The following is a 17,380-nucleotide window of genomic DNA, read 5'->3' on the forward strand; positions in this document are numbered from 1 at the left end:
TGGTTGCTGGCTTCCTTGTTGTGAGAAAACCCTACATTGAGTTGACAATATAGATTGTAGAACCCAAATCAATCCACCATGTATTTTTAGGAGCCTCAACAAAAAAAGATTCATGACACACTAGAGATATAAGATTACATTTTCTTTCGAACCACTTTATATACTTTTGGCAATCTTTCTTCATATGCCCTTCTTTCTTGCAAAAGAAACAAGTATCATTCTTGCCAATTTTCTTGATTGGCACCTTGTTCTCCTTCTTGAATTTTTGGGCATGCTTGCCTCTCTTGGTCTTTCCCCTTAGCATGAATAGCCATGTGAACACCTTCTGACTTCTCATGTTTTAACCTCTCCTCCTCTTGAACACACATGGTCAGAAGTTCATTTAATGACCATTTATCCTTATGTGTGTTATAGGATATTTTAAAAGGAACATACTCAAAGGGGAGAGAGTTCAATATGAAATGCACCAAGAATGACTCATATATATCAATCTCTAGGGACTTGAGTTGAGCTGCCATGTCCCTCATTTCAATAATGTGCTCACGCACACTTCTAGAATTATCAAATGACTTGCTTGATAGCTTCTTCATTAGGGTGCTGGCTAAGGCCTTGTCGGAACTCATAAATTGTTCCTCAACTGCCTTAATGAATGCCTTGGCCTTAGTGCATTCAGGGATGGAACCCCTAATGCCCTTAAAGACATAAGATATCATGAACATTAGACTTAAGTGATTTAATCGCTCCCACCGTTCATGTTTAGCTATCTCTTGTGGCGTACTTTTCTCCGTGAGGGCGGGTGGTTCATCCATACGAAGCGCCAAGTCAAGCTCCAAACACCCCAATGTGAAAAATAAATTTTCTTTCCAGTCAGTAAAATTGTTACCATTAAGCATTGGAACATGAAAAGTTCCATCCATTAAAGCAATAGGAATAGCTGCAATAACCAAAGAAAATACTTTAATGCTCTGAAATGACTTTATTTAAATTAACCAATGTTAACTTAATAGTAAATTTCAACTTACCTGTCGGCAAAGATTGCATCACGCATGGAATTTACTCTTTATTAATAAGACTAATAAATTTAGCATTAATAAATAAAATTTTCCGTACCTGTGGGCCTAAGAGAAATTTTATTTTCAATGTTAAATTTACTATCTTATTCTAATTAAGTCATAAAAATAAAAACGTCCCTGTGAGGATTGGCAAATTAAATTTATGAATTAATTACAATATAATGTTAATTTTCCTTATAAAGTTCATATATATGATCTTGATGCAATTATCATTATAAAATCGGGATGCTGTGGCCTTCCCAAAATTATTATGATAATCACGATTTCATTAACATCCAATAACTGTATAGATGTCAAAATAAAGTTTCCAAGAATAAAAGATAAAACCAACATGTTAGTGGGTAAACAGTATTTTTCCAAAGTACAACTGGATAATGTCCCAAGTAAGTGAGGGAGCGCACAACGGCACACTTAAGTCCCAAGACTTGTTTTGCTAGAGCTTTCCAATTGCAATTTTGGATAGTACTATAAACATTCACCAACACATGAGGCTTAGTTAATTATTCTCAGGTTCAGGCATCAAACAATTTATATTTAAATAATTAAAAGAATAAATATATCCTCAAGTTCATGCATTAAAGAAACAATAATTTAATATTGAACAATTTAAATCATAAGATAAATAAAAATGTAACATTAACACATAATAAACTAAATAGTCTAATGGTCTGGAAGTGACCTTAAGCCCTTTATGAATTAAAAACCCAAGTTCTAAACCCAATGAATCCCCCTTTTTTTTATTTTTTTATTTTTTAACTGGATCGGGCCTACTTGATCCGGGTTGGGCTTCTAGGTCAGCCCACTCAATGACCCAGTTTTTTTTTTTTTTTCTTTTTTTTTTTTTTAAATCATATCGGGTTGGGTTAAATAAACCCATACCCGTGACCCGGCTCTTATATGGGTTTGAACCAGCTGCCGCCCTCTTCCTCAAGCGCCGGCCACCAGAGCCGTCTCCCTGATGCGTCGGCCACCAAGGACCGGCGCTCCGACCAGACGACAGGCAACCCCTTAGGGCTGCCGCCGTCTGCCTTTATGGGTGATCCCAACGAAGAGCCACCATTCCGGTGCGAGCAGATGGTGGAGATCGAGATCCTACCGTCGTCCTCAGCCTGGAGCAGCGTCCTTACGAACACCGGGTTTGAAAAAAACGCACTCCGCCGCCGATCCTTTATGGGCGGCCCGTGATGGGCCGCTCCTCACTTGCATGTGGTAGAACGCCACTAACGGTAGGGGAAACGGGCGTTCCAGCCAAGATGCCCAGTCACCGGAGCTCATCAGTGGCCAGAGATTTGGCCGCCACTCCATCTACTCAACCACGGCTCAAGGTTGGTTCACGGTGCACTTTGGCGTGGGTTTCGTATCGGGTTAGTTTCTCCAGTAACTCTGACCATAAAAGAAATTGGTTTAGTCCAAAATAGAACATGTACGAAACAATTCAGAAATAAGACACTACAATGTTAAAATTGCTGCCTTGTTTTAACCGTATGTATGTTCATAATAAAAAAAATTAACAAAAATAAAAATAAAACTAAACCATGTTCATAATAACCAACATTAACTTAATGCGGAGCAAATACAGCCTAGAAAACATTCTGATACCACATATAACAATTCTATATATATTAAATAACAATAAAACTAGTAGAGGAAATAATTTGACCTTTTAAAGAATGAATTGATTTCATAAACTTTAATATGATTCATGAACTTAAACTTTTCAAGTTAAATTACAACCCCATAAGAGTTAATCAAAGTTTATAAACAACAACATAAGCAATCATATATATATATATATATATATATATAATAGTTTGAATATAAATAATCATATATGGCTTAAATGCTCAATTTTTTTTCTATATTTATGAACACTTTATTTTTTATTTTGGAAAAAACAAGGTTGCAAAAGAATTAGGAATAGCTAAATACTATAATAGAGAAGAAAAACAAATACCAGTAAAGGCGCCACCTAGTATTGCCTCTCTTCTGTGAAGCTTCGTCGAAATCTCAATAAGAATATGAACTAACGGGCAACCTGTGTAGAGACAACAATTAGACTTCCAACCATATTTAAAATTTTCAATTTTTTTATTTTATTTTATTTTATCAAGAACATATTAAAAAGGACAAATTAGCTAATTTATTGTGCAACACATTAGTAACTCAAAATAATTTTAGAGAAAAAAAATTGAAGAAACAAAATAATAAAAAAAATTATCTTATAATGCAAAAAATAGAAGTGAAGAACCTATTCATAGTATAAAAAATTCAATCTAAAGTTGCAAATTCATTTTTCTGTTTGTTTATTTTTTATTTTCTATTATGGAAGTCAAAATTCAATGAAAGAGAATATTATATATTAAAAAATCTATAGAAGTTGGACAGTGGACCATGCCACTAAAAACAAACAAAACTTTAAAAAATCAATAGAAAAAATACATGAAAAAGAACTATAAAAAATAGAACTTGAAAAAACAAAGGTATTTTAGTTCTTACAAGTTACAGTATTCGGCTTTCACAATTGCCTGCTGACTTGCTGAGCAACTGAGGTGCAGCCTCAGAATTAATTGATGTGCCGTTTTCCATGTACTATCTTCCTATTCTATTCCAAATTTGCAATAGCAGTTTTTATATATATAAAAAATCCCTAATAGTTTTCACCAATTAAAAAAAAAAAAAAAAAAAGTAATGGGCATAGAAAAGTGTACCTTGTGACTTTTGTGAGTTTTAATAGTCCAAAAAAGTAATGACAGTCTCCACTACTAGTTTGTTTTTTCTTCCTGCAGCACAGTAGGAGCAGTGGTTTTTTTTTTTTTTTTTTTTTTAAATATATATATATTATTATTTTTATAAGTAGTGGCCATGCTTCTAACAATTCAAAATCTCCTTACAAATGTTTTTATTATTTTTTAAATATGTTGTGGGGGCCACGGCCATTGCTGGCCATAATGTCGCTCCACCATTGTGAGCAACTGAGGTGCAGCCTCAAAGTTAATTGACGCTCCGTTTTTCATGTACTCTCTTCCTATTTTATTGCAAATTTGCAATAGCAGTTTATATATATATATATAACCATAATAGTCTCCACCAATAATTAAAAAAAAAAACGGTAAATATATCACAAGTTTTTGATCAATGCGCCAAAATTTTTATTTCTCTAAGTTTTTTTTTTTTTTTTGAAAATTTACTCTATAAATTCATTGAAATGCTAATAAAATTCTTTTCGTTAAAATTTTTTAACAGCCATTAGTCATAATCAAAACACACCGTTTTATCTCATTAAAATATTAATTTTTTATTAATTTAATTTAAAAATTAATTTTTAAAATTAAAAAAATAAAAATAAAAATTGAAGGGTGACCACTTCTATTTGCTTGCTCAGAAAATGGAGTGAGAGATGGGAATGGAAACTTTGTCCAGATTTCCCTGTCAACAGAAAAGGCGAGCCTTTCTCTCAATTCTATCTCTCAATAAAACCAGCAATCTTCTTTTACGTATTTGAACGAATATAGAAGGCGAGGCACAGAAGTTCTTGGACAAGGCGGCACAGAAGTCAGAAAATGTTTGAATTTCATGCCACTATTTTGACTTCGGAGCAAAAGCTGCAAGCCCTGATGCGTGAATGCAAAAAGGGATTCAAGAAAGATGGAGATCTTCCTGGAAAGAGGAGTTTGAGGGAGTGGATAAAAGTGCGTGAAATATCTAATGAAGAATTTGGGGTTGTGGTTTCAATGAAGGTTCAAGCAGTTGAAGCTGGGATTAAGCTCTCCCACCTCCTCATTGATTTTGTGTTTATAATGTCGAGGCAAGACGAATTGGCAAAAAAGATTTAGAAATTCAAATCTGTGCTCAAATGGGTCACTGAAGATGGGAATTTTAATTCCTTGGTGATTTGGTAAGGTTCTCAATCTACTCGAAATGGCGGATGGCCCACTATAAGAAATTTACTCATTAGGGACAACTTATTATAGTCGCCCTTAATACTCAATTATTAGGGGCGACTTTTGAAAGTCGTCCCTAATAGTTAAGTATTAGCGTCCACATCAAAGTGGACGCTAATAGCTGACCGAAAAGATGAATATTAGCCTCCACTTTACAGTAGACGCTAACAACTCGACCTTAATATACACACGGGAATTATTCAAGAGGCGGGAAAAATATAAGTGGCCAAAAAAAAACTTTTAGCGTCGACAATTGCCGACGATGATAATGGACCAATAGCATCCACATAAGAGGACGCTAAAAGCTGGCAAAAAAAAAAAAAATCAAATAAAAGATCAATAGCGTCCACTATGAGAGTGGACCCTAATAATTAAGTATTAGTGTCCAATAAGATTAGGTAGAAAAATAAAAATAAAAAATTGATGCCCAATAGCATCCACTAAAAGTGGACGCTAAAAACGCATTATTAGCGTTCACTTTCAAAGTGGACGCTAATACTTAAATATTAGGGTCTACTTTAGTGGACGCTAAAAATTAGCTAAAAAGATAAAAATAAAAATAAAAAAATAAAATTGATGTCCAATAGCGTCCACTCTGAAGACCCATTATTAGCGTCCACTTTCAAAGTGGACGCTAAAGATTATGTAGAAAAATAAAATAAAAAATAAAAAAATAAAATTGATGCCCAATAGCGTCCACTTTGAAGACTCATTATTAGCGTCCACTTTCAAAGTGGATGCTAATACGTAAGTATTAGGGTCCACTTTAGTGGACGCTAAAGATTAGGTAGAAAAATAAAATAAAAAATAAAAAATAAAATAAAATTGATGCCCTCAGTGGACGCTAAAGAGCTTATAAAAAAATAAATAAATAAAAATAAAAGCTCAATAGCGTCTACTCAAAGTGGATGCTGAAAGTGTCAAAGTGGACGCTGAAAAGTGAGTATTTAGTGGACGCTAAAGAACTTGTAAAAAAATAAAAAATAAAAATAAAAGCTCAATAGAGTAGACGCTAAAAGTGTATTATTAGCGTCCACTTTCAAGGTGAGTATTAGCGTCCACTAGTGGACGCTAAAGAGCTTGTAAGAAAATAAGAAAATAAAAATAAAAGCTCAATAGCGTCCACTCAAAGTGGACACTAAAAGTGTTTTATTAGCATCCACTTTGAAAGTGGACGCTGAAAAGTGAGTATTAGCGTCCACTCTAAAGAGCTTGTAAAAAATTAAAATAAAAGCTCAATAATGTCCACCCAAAGTGGATGTTGAAAGTATATTATTAGCGTCCACTCTGAAAGTGGACGCTGAAAATTGAGCATTAGCGTCCACTACAATGAACGCTAAAGAGCTTGTACAAAAATAAAAAAATAAAAAACAAATAAAACTAGAAGATTATAAGTTCAATTGAACATCTAAAAATGATAAAATGTCCTTTATATCCTCAAAACTTTTATAAAATTATAAATTTTCTTTTAATTTGAAATTAAAACTTTTATAAAATTAAAATTAATTTCTCATTTTAGAATATGAAAAATTAAACTCTAAGCAATCAATTCAAGTCTAATAAAAAATGAAAAATTAGTTCGATCGAACATTCAATTCAACTCTAAGCATTTTATATTATATTAGTGTATTAGTTATATTGATCGTGATACAATTAATAGAATTTGACATGATTGAAAGTTCAATCAAACATCTGATAAGATCAATTCTGATCGATACTAATACATTAGTCCAATCGATCGTAATGCGATCAAATGATCTATTAAACTCTTTGGATTTTGTATTATCTTTATATATTAGTTAGATGAATAGTGACAAGTTCAAGAAAATTTCACCCTTCGAACATCGAATTTGATGCAATATCCCCCTCCATTCAGGTTTGGCGTTAAAATGTTAAATTACTATATATCTTAAAAATTTAAGCTAATAATTAATTATAAGATAAATATCACATTAATGATCTTTTATACTAAAAAATTATTAACTTTAAATTTGAAGTTAATATTTTAATAATAAAAACATATTTAATATTTGACTCATCGAACATATAATTTAATGCAATATCTCATTCCATTAGGATTTGGCGTTAAAATGTTATTTCCCAAAAATTTACCTCTGATAATATGTCATTATTTATTTTATATAAATTATGAGATATTTGATTGATCTTGATAGGATCAAATGATCGATCAAACATCCGATTGATCCTACTGAATTAATTTGATTGATCGTGATAGAATCAAATGATCAATCAAATATTCGATCAAGCCTAATGAATTAGTTCGATTGAGATCGACCCTAATGAATTAGTTTGATTGAGATCGACCCTAATGAATTAGTTTGATTGAGATCGATCTTAATGAATTAGTTCGATTGATTGTGATAGGATCAAATGATCGATCAAACATTCGATCGATCCTAATGAATTAGTTCGATTGATCGTGATAGGATCAAATGTTTGATCGAACATTCGATCGATCATAGTGAATTAGTTCGATTTATTTTGATAGGATCAAATGATCGATCAAACATCTGATCGATCATAGTGAATTAGTTTGATTGATCGTGATAGGATTAAACATTCGATTAAAAATCCGATCGATCCTAGTGAATTAGTTCAATTGATTGTGATAGAATCAAATGATCAATCAAATGCTCGATCGAAAATCTGATCAATCAAACATCCAATCGATCCTAGTGAATTAGTTCGATTGCTTGTAATAGAATCAATTGATCGATCAAACAACCAATTGATCCTAGTGAATTAGTTAGATTGATCATGATAAGATCAATTGATCGATCAAACTGGATACAGTTGAAGGTTCAATCGAACATTCAATTAAACTATAAGCTTTTTATATTATCTTAGTGCATTAGTTATATTGATCTTATATTATCTTTGGATTTTGTATAGATCTTATAATTAATTATAATATAAATATTAACTTAATGATCTTTATCAAGTTCGATTTATTAAACGGAAAAATATTATAACAATAAAAACATATTACAAGAGAAATTAAAGAAAAACAAAAATAAATAAAAATTAAAAAATTATAAGTATAATTTTTTTTTTTTTTTTAAAAAAAAAAATTACCCTCAATAGGGTCGACGCTATTTGAGGCTCATTAGCGGCAATCTTAGAGTGCGAAAAATGAAGCGCCATCCAGTGGCGGGGTTTCTGAAATTTTCGGACCAAAAATTTCATAAACCTCGTCTGTTTTTCCCCAAGCCTTCAAAACACCAAAATCCCTAACACCCCTCTCACTCAGCTCCCTCATCACTCTCACTCTCGATCTCTCTACCGCTGCTCTCCCAAACTTTGACTGACGAAAGCTTTCATACAAGGCTTTGTTGATGAGAGGGGAGGAAGCAGGACCATCGTTAGGAGGGTCGTCATCAGCTTGTGTTGGTGATCAAAGACAAGAGAAGCAGAAGGAAATGGGCGAGAAGCCAAGGAAAGTTCGTGGGGTTGTAGAAGAAGAAGAAGAGGAAGAAGATCATGATGATGATGGTGTTGTTGCTGGTTATGTTCCAAGGCCTTTGGTTTCTCTCAAGGAGCAGATTGAGAAAGACAAGGTTTTGTTCTATTTTCCCTTCTTTTTCTGCTCTACATTTTGGTTAAAAAAAAAAAAAAAAGGAATGTAGTTTTATTTTCCTTCACAGATAAATACTATGAATTGCTTAATGGGGTTTTCGTTTTTAGGGTTTTTAACCCATTTATGCTCTATTTGGTTGCTTAAAAAAATGTGGGGAAGGGGACTGCACTTTGAAGCTTGGGTTCTTGAAGAGCTGAGACCAAGATAACTCAATCGTCCGTTCAACTATGCATTAACGTGACTATTTGGCACACTTAAGCGAGGTTGTTTCTTTATTTTTGGAATGTAAAAGACATATAGCATAATATTTTGTTGCGCTTTTTGATATATACAACATTACTTATAAAAAAAATCCCAATTTATATTCTACTAAGTGTAAGGTTAAGTAGACATATGAAAAATTGCTGTTAATGATAGAGACCTTGATGATTGGGGATAATCTTTCTTCGAATCAGGATGAGATTAGTGAGCATATTGTCGATTTCTATCAAAAGCTTTTTACTGAGCAACACAATTGGAGGCCCTTGGTCGATGGTATCTCTTTGGATTCCATTTCGGAGGAAGAGGCTAGCTGGTTGGAGAGAGTTTTTGAAGAGGAAGAGGTTAAAAAGGTCGTGTTTAAGATGAATGGCAATAAGGCATCGGGCCCCGATGGGTTTTCTATGGCTTTCTTCCAAGCTTGTTGGGATGCGGTGAGGGAGGATATTATGCGGGTGTTTAGTGCTTTCCATGCTGGAGAGATGTTTGTAAAGAGCCTCAACGCATCTTTCATTTCGCTTATTCCGAAGATTCCTGGTGCCACCAATCTCAAAGATTTCCGCCCGATTAGCCTTGTGGGAGGTATGTATAAAATTATTGCCAAAGTTTTAGCAAACAGATTGAAGGTTGTGTTGGATAAGATCATTTCCAAGTCGCAAAATGCTTTCATCAAAGGGAGGCAGATTCTAGATCCCATCTTGATTGCTAATGAATGCCTTGGTAGTAGGCTGAGATCTGGGGAGCCAGGGGTCATTTGCAAAATGGATTTGGAAAAAGCTTATGATCATGTGAATTGGGGCTTCTTGATGTATGTGCTAAGGAGATGTGGTTTTGGAGGGGTATGGTGTTCTTGGATTCAACATTGCATTTCCTCGGTGCGGTTTTCGATTCTGGTAAATGGGTCTCCCAAAGATTTTTTTAGCAGCTCCAGGGGTTTGAGACAAGGGGATCCTCTCTCTCCTTTGCTGTTTGTGTTTGTGATGGAGATTTTGAGTAGGATGATTTCGGCAGAGGTTCAGAGGGGCTGTTAGAAGGCTTCAAAATCGGCAACACTACAGTCTCTCACCTTTTATTTGCCGATGATACCTTGATTTTCTGCAATGCTAGGCCTGCCCAGTTACGTTACTTACGGTGTTTGTTTCTGTGGTTTGAAGCTGCTTCAGGGTTGAAGGTTAATTTGGCTAAAACGATGCTTATTCCGGTGGGGGCTGTGGAGCAAGTGGATATGCTTGCCGGTATTTTAGGGTGTGAGGCGGTTACTTTGCCAGTGAAGTATCTTGGTCTCCCGTTGGGAGGCTCTTATAAGTCCAAGCATATTTGGGATGGAGTTATCGAGAAGATTGAACACCGGTTAGCCAGCTGGAAAAGGTTGTATTTGTCGAAAGGGGGTAGGGTTACCCTTATCAAGAGCACTCTTGCTAATATGCCCACTTATTACTTGTCTCTTTTCCATATTCCGGTGAGTGTTGCTAGGCGCATTGAGAAGCTTCAACGCAATGTTCTATGGGGAGAGATAGGAGAAGAGTTCAAATACCACTTGGTGAAGTGGTCGCAGATTTGCACTCCGATCAAGGAAGGAGGGTTGGGTATTAGGAACTTATTGGTCTTCAACCGCGCTCTTTTAGGGAAGTGGTTGTGGCGTTATGAATCGGAAAGAGATGCTTGGTGGAGAGTTGTGGTAGATGCAAAGTATGGAAGTTTATGGGGAGGGTGGTGTTCTGTTGAGCCTGGAGGGATGTGTGGGGTGGGGTTATGGAAGAATATTAGGAAAGGGTGGGAAACTTTCAAAGGCTTTACGAGATTTGAAGTGGGGGATGGGGCTAGGATTAGCTTTTGGCATGATTGGTGGTGTGGAGATTCAGCTCTCAAGATAGCCTTCCCGATCCTTTTTAGTATTGCATGTGCGAAGGATGCCTCAGTTGCGGATAACGTGGAGATGCTAGGTGAGTCCATTCAGTGGAATGTGAGTTTTTCGAGAGAGGCTCATGATTGGGAGGTGGAGGCCTTTGCCTCCTTCTTTCAGGTGTTACATTCTACTAGAGTAAGAAGAGGGTCGGAAGATAAATTATGGTGGAACTCCTCCAAAAGAGGTACTTTCAAGGTCAAATCTCTCTTTTTCTCCTTGGCATGTTCTGAAGGGAGGAGGTTTCCTTGGAAGAGCGTGTGGTGGACACAGGCTCCCCCGAGGGCAGCGTTTTTTGTGTGGTCGGCAGCTTGGGGGAAAATTCTGACCTTAGATAATCTCAGAAAGCGAAATGTGATTGTGGTGAACAGATGATGGATGTGCAAGAAGAGTGAGGAGACGGTGGATCATCTTCTTCTTCATTGTGAGGTGGCGTCTGCTTTGTGGAGTGCCTTTTTTGGCCGTTTTGGGTTATCATGGGTGATGCCTAGTCGGGTTTTCGAGTTGCTAGCCTGTTGGTGGTCTGCAGGAAGGGGGGGAGTGCTGCAGTCTGGAAGATGGTGCCTATTTGCTTTTTTTGGTGTATATGGAGAGAGAGAAATAATAGGTGTTTCGAGGATGTGGAGAGGTCCTTTGAAGACACTTTAGCCTATTGTTTCCATACTCTCTATCTCTGGACTGTAGCATATGTTTTTTCGGTTTCGATTAGCTATGATGATTTCCTTGTACGCTTTTCTCCTTCTAGTTAGGTGATCCTATTTGTATACTTCCAGTGTACTTTGGGGCGCCTCACGCTTTTAATAATATCAGTTACTTACCTATCAAAAAAAAAAATGATTTTAATGGAGGGGATAGAAGTACTTTGATGAGAACAATTGGATACCCTAGTGGGTGTGAAAAATTGCAAACCTAGGGGTGTCAATAGAACTGACCCTACGTTCTATCCAAAGGGGGTGTAAGTGCATTTTACCCTATTTGTAATGGTCTTTGTCCTTCTTTTAGCTCATTTTCTGAGTAACCAAAGGACCATTATTTCTTGAAATGTTCAGTGTGTAGTTACCAACTTTTCTCTGCACTTTCTGCTTTGAAATGTGTTTCAATTCTTTCTCGGGTTGTTATTCTCACATTGTGTTCTTCTCTTACTAATGCAACAAGTGAAGTTACGGTTTTGAATAATTTTGTTGTTGCTGCGGAGTGTTTGGAACTATGATTTTGAATTATGTTAACTAAAATTGCTGAAGTTAATGTGTTATGGAATTGAAATGATTAAAAAACATGTGAAGTTTTACTTCCGGTGGATTTTCTTTGATTTCTAGCACTCTTAGTTGTCTAATCATTTTCACTATTTCTTGAACAATTCCATACAAGTTTTTAATACCTTTTATTTGTAGTGATGAGTTTAGTCTTTGTAATTGCTCATTTTTGAAGATGTTTTGTGTATTCAGATGCTAGAGAATATAATGAAATCATTTTGTTTTGCTGTTTGGCATCCAGATGCAATCCTGTAGATCAATTAATTCATTTGGCTTTAGTTAATCAATGTAATTGGAGCCTCCCAGTTTTCATTTAAATGCCAATTTTGCTTTGCAGGATGATGACAGCTTAAGAAGGTGGAAAGAGAAGCTGCTTGGTTGCTTGGAAAGTGATTTAAATGGTTTGTTGTTGGCATTTTCTTATGCTCCTGACACATCTTTATTCCATATTATAGTTGGTTCTTTTCTTGACTTTGTGTCGGCTATTGTTAGGCCAAATGGAACCTGAAGTCAAATTCCACTCCATTGGGATCATCTCCGATGACTTTGGGGAGATTACTACTCCCTTACCAATTGATGAAAATCGAAGTGGTCATGTCCTGTTCACTCTCAGGGAGGGATCGCACTATCGGCTTAAGTTGACATTCAGTGTTCTGCACAACATAGTTTTGGCCTGACCTACACCAACACAGTGTGGAAAGGGGGACGTCAAGGTGCATCACTTTTTAAACTGCAGTCCATTTCATTTGAAATTTTATTGTAAACATTTGTTAAACTTTAAAAAAGAAAGAAAAGAAAAGACCTGCATAAATCTTCTATTGGAATCTGAATTTTTGAGTTATGAATTCAAATTTTGCTTTAGTGGCGGCTGGTAGAAGATCTGATGTTTATTTAAGTCCTACAATTTGATCTTTGCCTTCATACTGAATCTGTATCATGCTTTCTTTTTCCCTGCGACTGGTTTGCAAATTGCGACTTTGATGGGTATGACACGCATTTTAGACAGAATCATGAATTTGAGTCTAAACCAATAACAACCCTGGAAATCACAGATTTTGTAGTGAATGTCAAAAATCAAGGTTCCTGTTTCAGTTTGACACCCTTTATTTTGTCTCACCTCCGGATATGCATGGAGTGAAAAGTACACTTTTGGTCATCCGTGTAAATTTTCTTTCTCATCGCGGGCATGAAAGCACTAGGAAGTCAGGTTACCTTGAAATAGCAAATGCTGCCCGTCCGTAAATGATCCAACTCATAGTGATTTCTTGGATGTTGCTTCACTTTTCAACCCTCAAAACCTGGCACTCAAACAACTACTGCTTGATTATTTATTTACCCGATATAAAAACTTGTATCTTGAAGAAATCATTTGAGCTGAAATACCAGTGGTTTGAAAATAATTATTCAAAATCTAGGAAGGATAGATATATAAATTGCAAAGTTACATTGGCAGGAGGTACTAACAAGTCTACTGTATCTTGTTTTATTGCCATTAACTGCAATATTTTCTTTTTCTTTGTCATTCTGATGCATACATTTTGCGTTCTCTTCAACATGATATATCAAATAATTTGTGCATTATGACCAATTTCTCTTAGTGCATATTCTGTAACTTAATTCTTATCCTTAGTTACTTTGGTTTTCCTTTTCGTCTTTGCTATTTGGGCGTCAGTTGATCAAAGCAAAGGAATGTTGGGCACCTTCGCTCCTCAACAGGAACCATATGTGGACGCCCTGGAGGAGGAGACGACTCCATCTGGTGTGCTTGCAAGGGGGACCTACTTGTCAAAGCTTAAGGTGTGTGCATGTGATGAGAATGTGTATGGTTAATTTGATATTAAAGTGCACATGCATGTTTGGGCACCTTCGCTCCATTTCGTGTGCATCATATGCCTACTTTCAATAGCCATGCTTTTGAGGGAAAATACTCAGGATCTCTTTAACTCATAAGTTTCTGATAGGCTGTAAATTGCATGGCAAAATCTGTGGTAATTACTTGGCATTCACAAGATCTGCCAACAAATTTGTTTCTTTTTATGGGCATGGGAGGAGTAATTTTGAATATTTTGCATAATTTGTTAACTCATGTCTCATGGTGTTCCTTTCAAGGACACTTCTAATTACAAATCCAAATTATGGGCACTTAGGACAAACCACCATTATATGCAAACCACCATATATGCAAGCTTACATTTTTGCAAATTATATATGATCAGGACCTTTTTGTGGAAATGCCTGGGAGAGACCCTTCAGATAGGTGATTTATGTAACTTGTTTTGGTATTTAATCACTTTTATTTAGATTACTGTGGACCTTAGAATGCATTTAGTGTCTCTAAGTAGCACAAATTTCTATATGTGAACTTGTTTATTTGATATAATTTTATTTGGTATACTGTTTTCTGTTCTAGTTGATCTAATTTCTGTCTTATAATATTGAACAAAAATGTGATATTGCAATTGCTGATATTCCTCATGGTAGTTGATCTGTGAAAATTTACTTGCTGCCATCCTTCAAAGTCTCTAAAGCATATCATGCGATTATTTATTGGAGCTTTCGGATGCTATCAAACTAGAGGACAGAAACTTTAGGAAATAACATTTATATGCATATTTGTAACAATAATAAGCTCCAATATTTAACAAACTTGATATTTTAGTATTGTAACAGAGACATTGCTGTATTGAGTTAAGTTTATGGTTTTATCTATTTTTTCATTTCGTTAATCAAATTATCAGCATGGGAATATATCTCTATGTTGTTCAAGTGTGTTTTGTTTTTTGGTAAGCCAAATGCAAAAACTCATGTAGTCATAAGTTGGGATTATTTATGTGCTTACTGTCATACTTGTATAGAAGAGGATAAGCCATTTGATTCTTATACATGCAAGATAAAGTTACTACTTTACCAAATTACTATTTTCTTTATTCATTTCCATATGGACGATTTGTATTGATTTCAAAAAATAACGGTAATAGGGGAAATCTGTAGAATGGTGCATACTATTTTTAGTTTCACTCAAAACAGAGTACAATATTTCTACTCTTGTCATGATTAATAGATAAATAACAGGACACGTTCAATAAATAACAGGATCCAGTTATAGGAGGCACCCTATTATTGATATATGTTAGAAATATTGTGGTTATCTCTTGTTAGCCGATATCATGCTTAGTGTTCTCTGGTTCTGCGATCGATCGCAAAAAGTCAAAAACTTACTGATTCCGCGATCGAGCGCAAGCCCAATGTGCGTTCGAGCGCAAAAGGTCAAAAACCTACTAATATTGCGATTGATCGCACATCGTGTGCGATCGATTGTAGTACTAGTAGGTTTTTTAGAATCTCATACTCATTTAAAAAAAAAATTAATAATAATAAAACATTATTAGGGTCGAATTGACTCTAATAATGTTTTATTTTTTTAAAATGTCAGACTCATTAGTGTCCACTAAAGTGGACACTGATAGTTATTATTATTATTATTTTTTTAATTTTTTGGATCATTAGTGTCCACCCTAATTTGGGTGTTGATAGTTAATTTTTTTTTTTTTTTTTTTAGGACCATTAGTGTCCACTTTGTGAACGCTAATGGTTAACTATCAACATCCACTCCAGTTTGGACACTGATAGTTAAATTTTTTTAGGACCATTTGTGGACGCTAATGGTTAACTATCAGCGTCCACTTTGAGTGGATGCTAATGGTTGACTATCAGCGTCCACTTTGAGTGAACGCTAATGGTTGACTATCAGCGTCGACTTTGCCTTTCGTTGACATCAGCTTTAGGGTCAAAAATTACGACTTTTAGCGTCAACAAAGTGGACACTAAAAGTTATCATTAGCGTCGACTATAAGTGGATGCTGATAATCACACATTTGGTCATTAGGGTTGGACGATTAGTGTTCGCCCCTTTAGCATCCAAAAGTTGACGTTGTTGTCAACAGCGTCCACTTTTGGACTTTTAGCGTCCACTCAAAGTCGCTCTGAAAGACCTAAATTCTTGTAGTGCGGAGAAGTGAGAGAGAAGTAAAGATCCAGGGAGCTAAAGAATAAAGGAAAGGCGACGTTAATCGATGACGGCGATCAGGATGAAAGAGGAGGTTCTAGAATGGATAAGAGGAGATATCATGAGACTGTTAGAACACTCAACCCATTTCAGGAAATCCAAATTTCACCCAAAGTTGAAATCTCCAAATCTCTCCCTCCATCTTCATCTTCCCTCTCCCCCTCCCACAGGCCACTATAGCAACGCCGACAAAACAACTCCATCTCCGGTGACAAGCATCATGTGATTCCAGCCACCCCTTCAAATTTTTTTCCATTCCCACCTCTCACACCATTTTCTGAGCAAGCAAACAGAGGTGAAGGGCCACCCCTTCAAAATTATTTTTTAGTTTTTATTTTGAGAATTAATTTTTAAATTAAATTAATAAAAAAATAATATTTTAATGATGTTAAACAATGCGTTTTGATTGGGACTAACTGCTGTTAAAAAATTTTGACGATAGAGATTTTATTAGAATTTCGATTGACCCAGAGAGTAAATTTTCGAAAAAAAAACTTATGGAGATAAAAATTTTAGCACATTGACCCAATGACTTGTGATATATTTACCCTAAAAAAAAAATAATGGGCATAAAAAAGTGTACTTTGTTTGGACTTTTGGGAGTTTTAATATTCCAAAAAAGTAATGGCCATAGAAAACTCTAATAGTCTCCACCACTAGTTTGTTTGTTCTTCTTGTAGCACAGTAGGGGCCGTGGTTCTAGCAATTCAAAATTGGGTTAAATACTAAATATTCTCCTGGGGTTTCATAACTTTATTTTTTCCTTCTTAGGGTTTTATTTTTATCATAGGAGGTCCATATGGTTTTGATAATAGACCAAATTAGTTCTTTTATCAGTTAACCGTTAGTTGACTTTATAGAATTTCACGTGGACCAATCAAATGTTGACATATGGCACTCGCTTAATTTTTTTTTTAATTAAAAAAAATGTAAAAAAATTGGGGGTGGCTCTTGGCCATTTGGGGTGGCTCGGCCACCCCCTTTGGCCATGGGCCACCCCCAATTTTTTTTAATTAAAAAAAAAATGTAAAACAATTGGCCACCCCCTTGGCTATTTGGGGTGGCTCGGCCACCCTTTGGCCATGGGGGTGGCCTGGCCACCCCCATCTGGTTGGATGGGGGTGGCCGAAACTACCCCCAATGGTGGTGTTAAGTGGCAGTATGAGAATAACATACAATCAGTGACTTAAGGATAAAGAAGTAGAAAATTAAGTGGCAATATCCTAAGCATTAATTCTGTTACAAAATATTTCATGGAGGAGTCAAAAGTCAAAGGGATTAATTGTTT

At 35.5% G+C, this 17,380-nt stretch overlaps 1 protein-coding gene and 1 pseudogene across 1 annotated transcript; one reads left to right on the forward strand and one right to left on the reverse strand.

Moving 5' to 3' along the window:
• Window positions 1-215: 215 nt before the first annotated feature.
• On the reverse strand, window positions 216-1,041 carry LOC132181874 (uncharacterized). The gene is made up of 2 exons (XM_059595106.1): window positions 1,023-1,041; window positions 216-934 (listed from the first exon to the last, which is right to left on the reverse strand). Exons 1-2 carry the CDS (start codon window positions 1,039-1,041, stop codon window positions 216-218), a joined length of 738 nt encoding a protein of 245 aa, XP_059451089.1.
• Window positions 1,042-8,370: 7,329 nt separating this feature from the next.
• On the forward strand, window positions 8,371-14,287 carry LOC132181875 (rho GDP-dissociation inhibitor 1-like; annotated as a pseudogene).
• Window positions 14,288-17,380: the final 3,093 nt, after the last annotated feature.

The sequence above is a fragment of the Corylus avellana genome, chromosome ca5 (assembly GCF_901000735.1).
Source record: "Corylus avellana chromosome ca5, CavTom2PMs-1.0".
Lineage (NCBI taxonomy): Eukaryota > Viridiplantae > Streptophyta > Magnoliopsida > Fagales > Betulaceae > Corylus > Corylus avellana.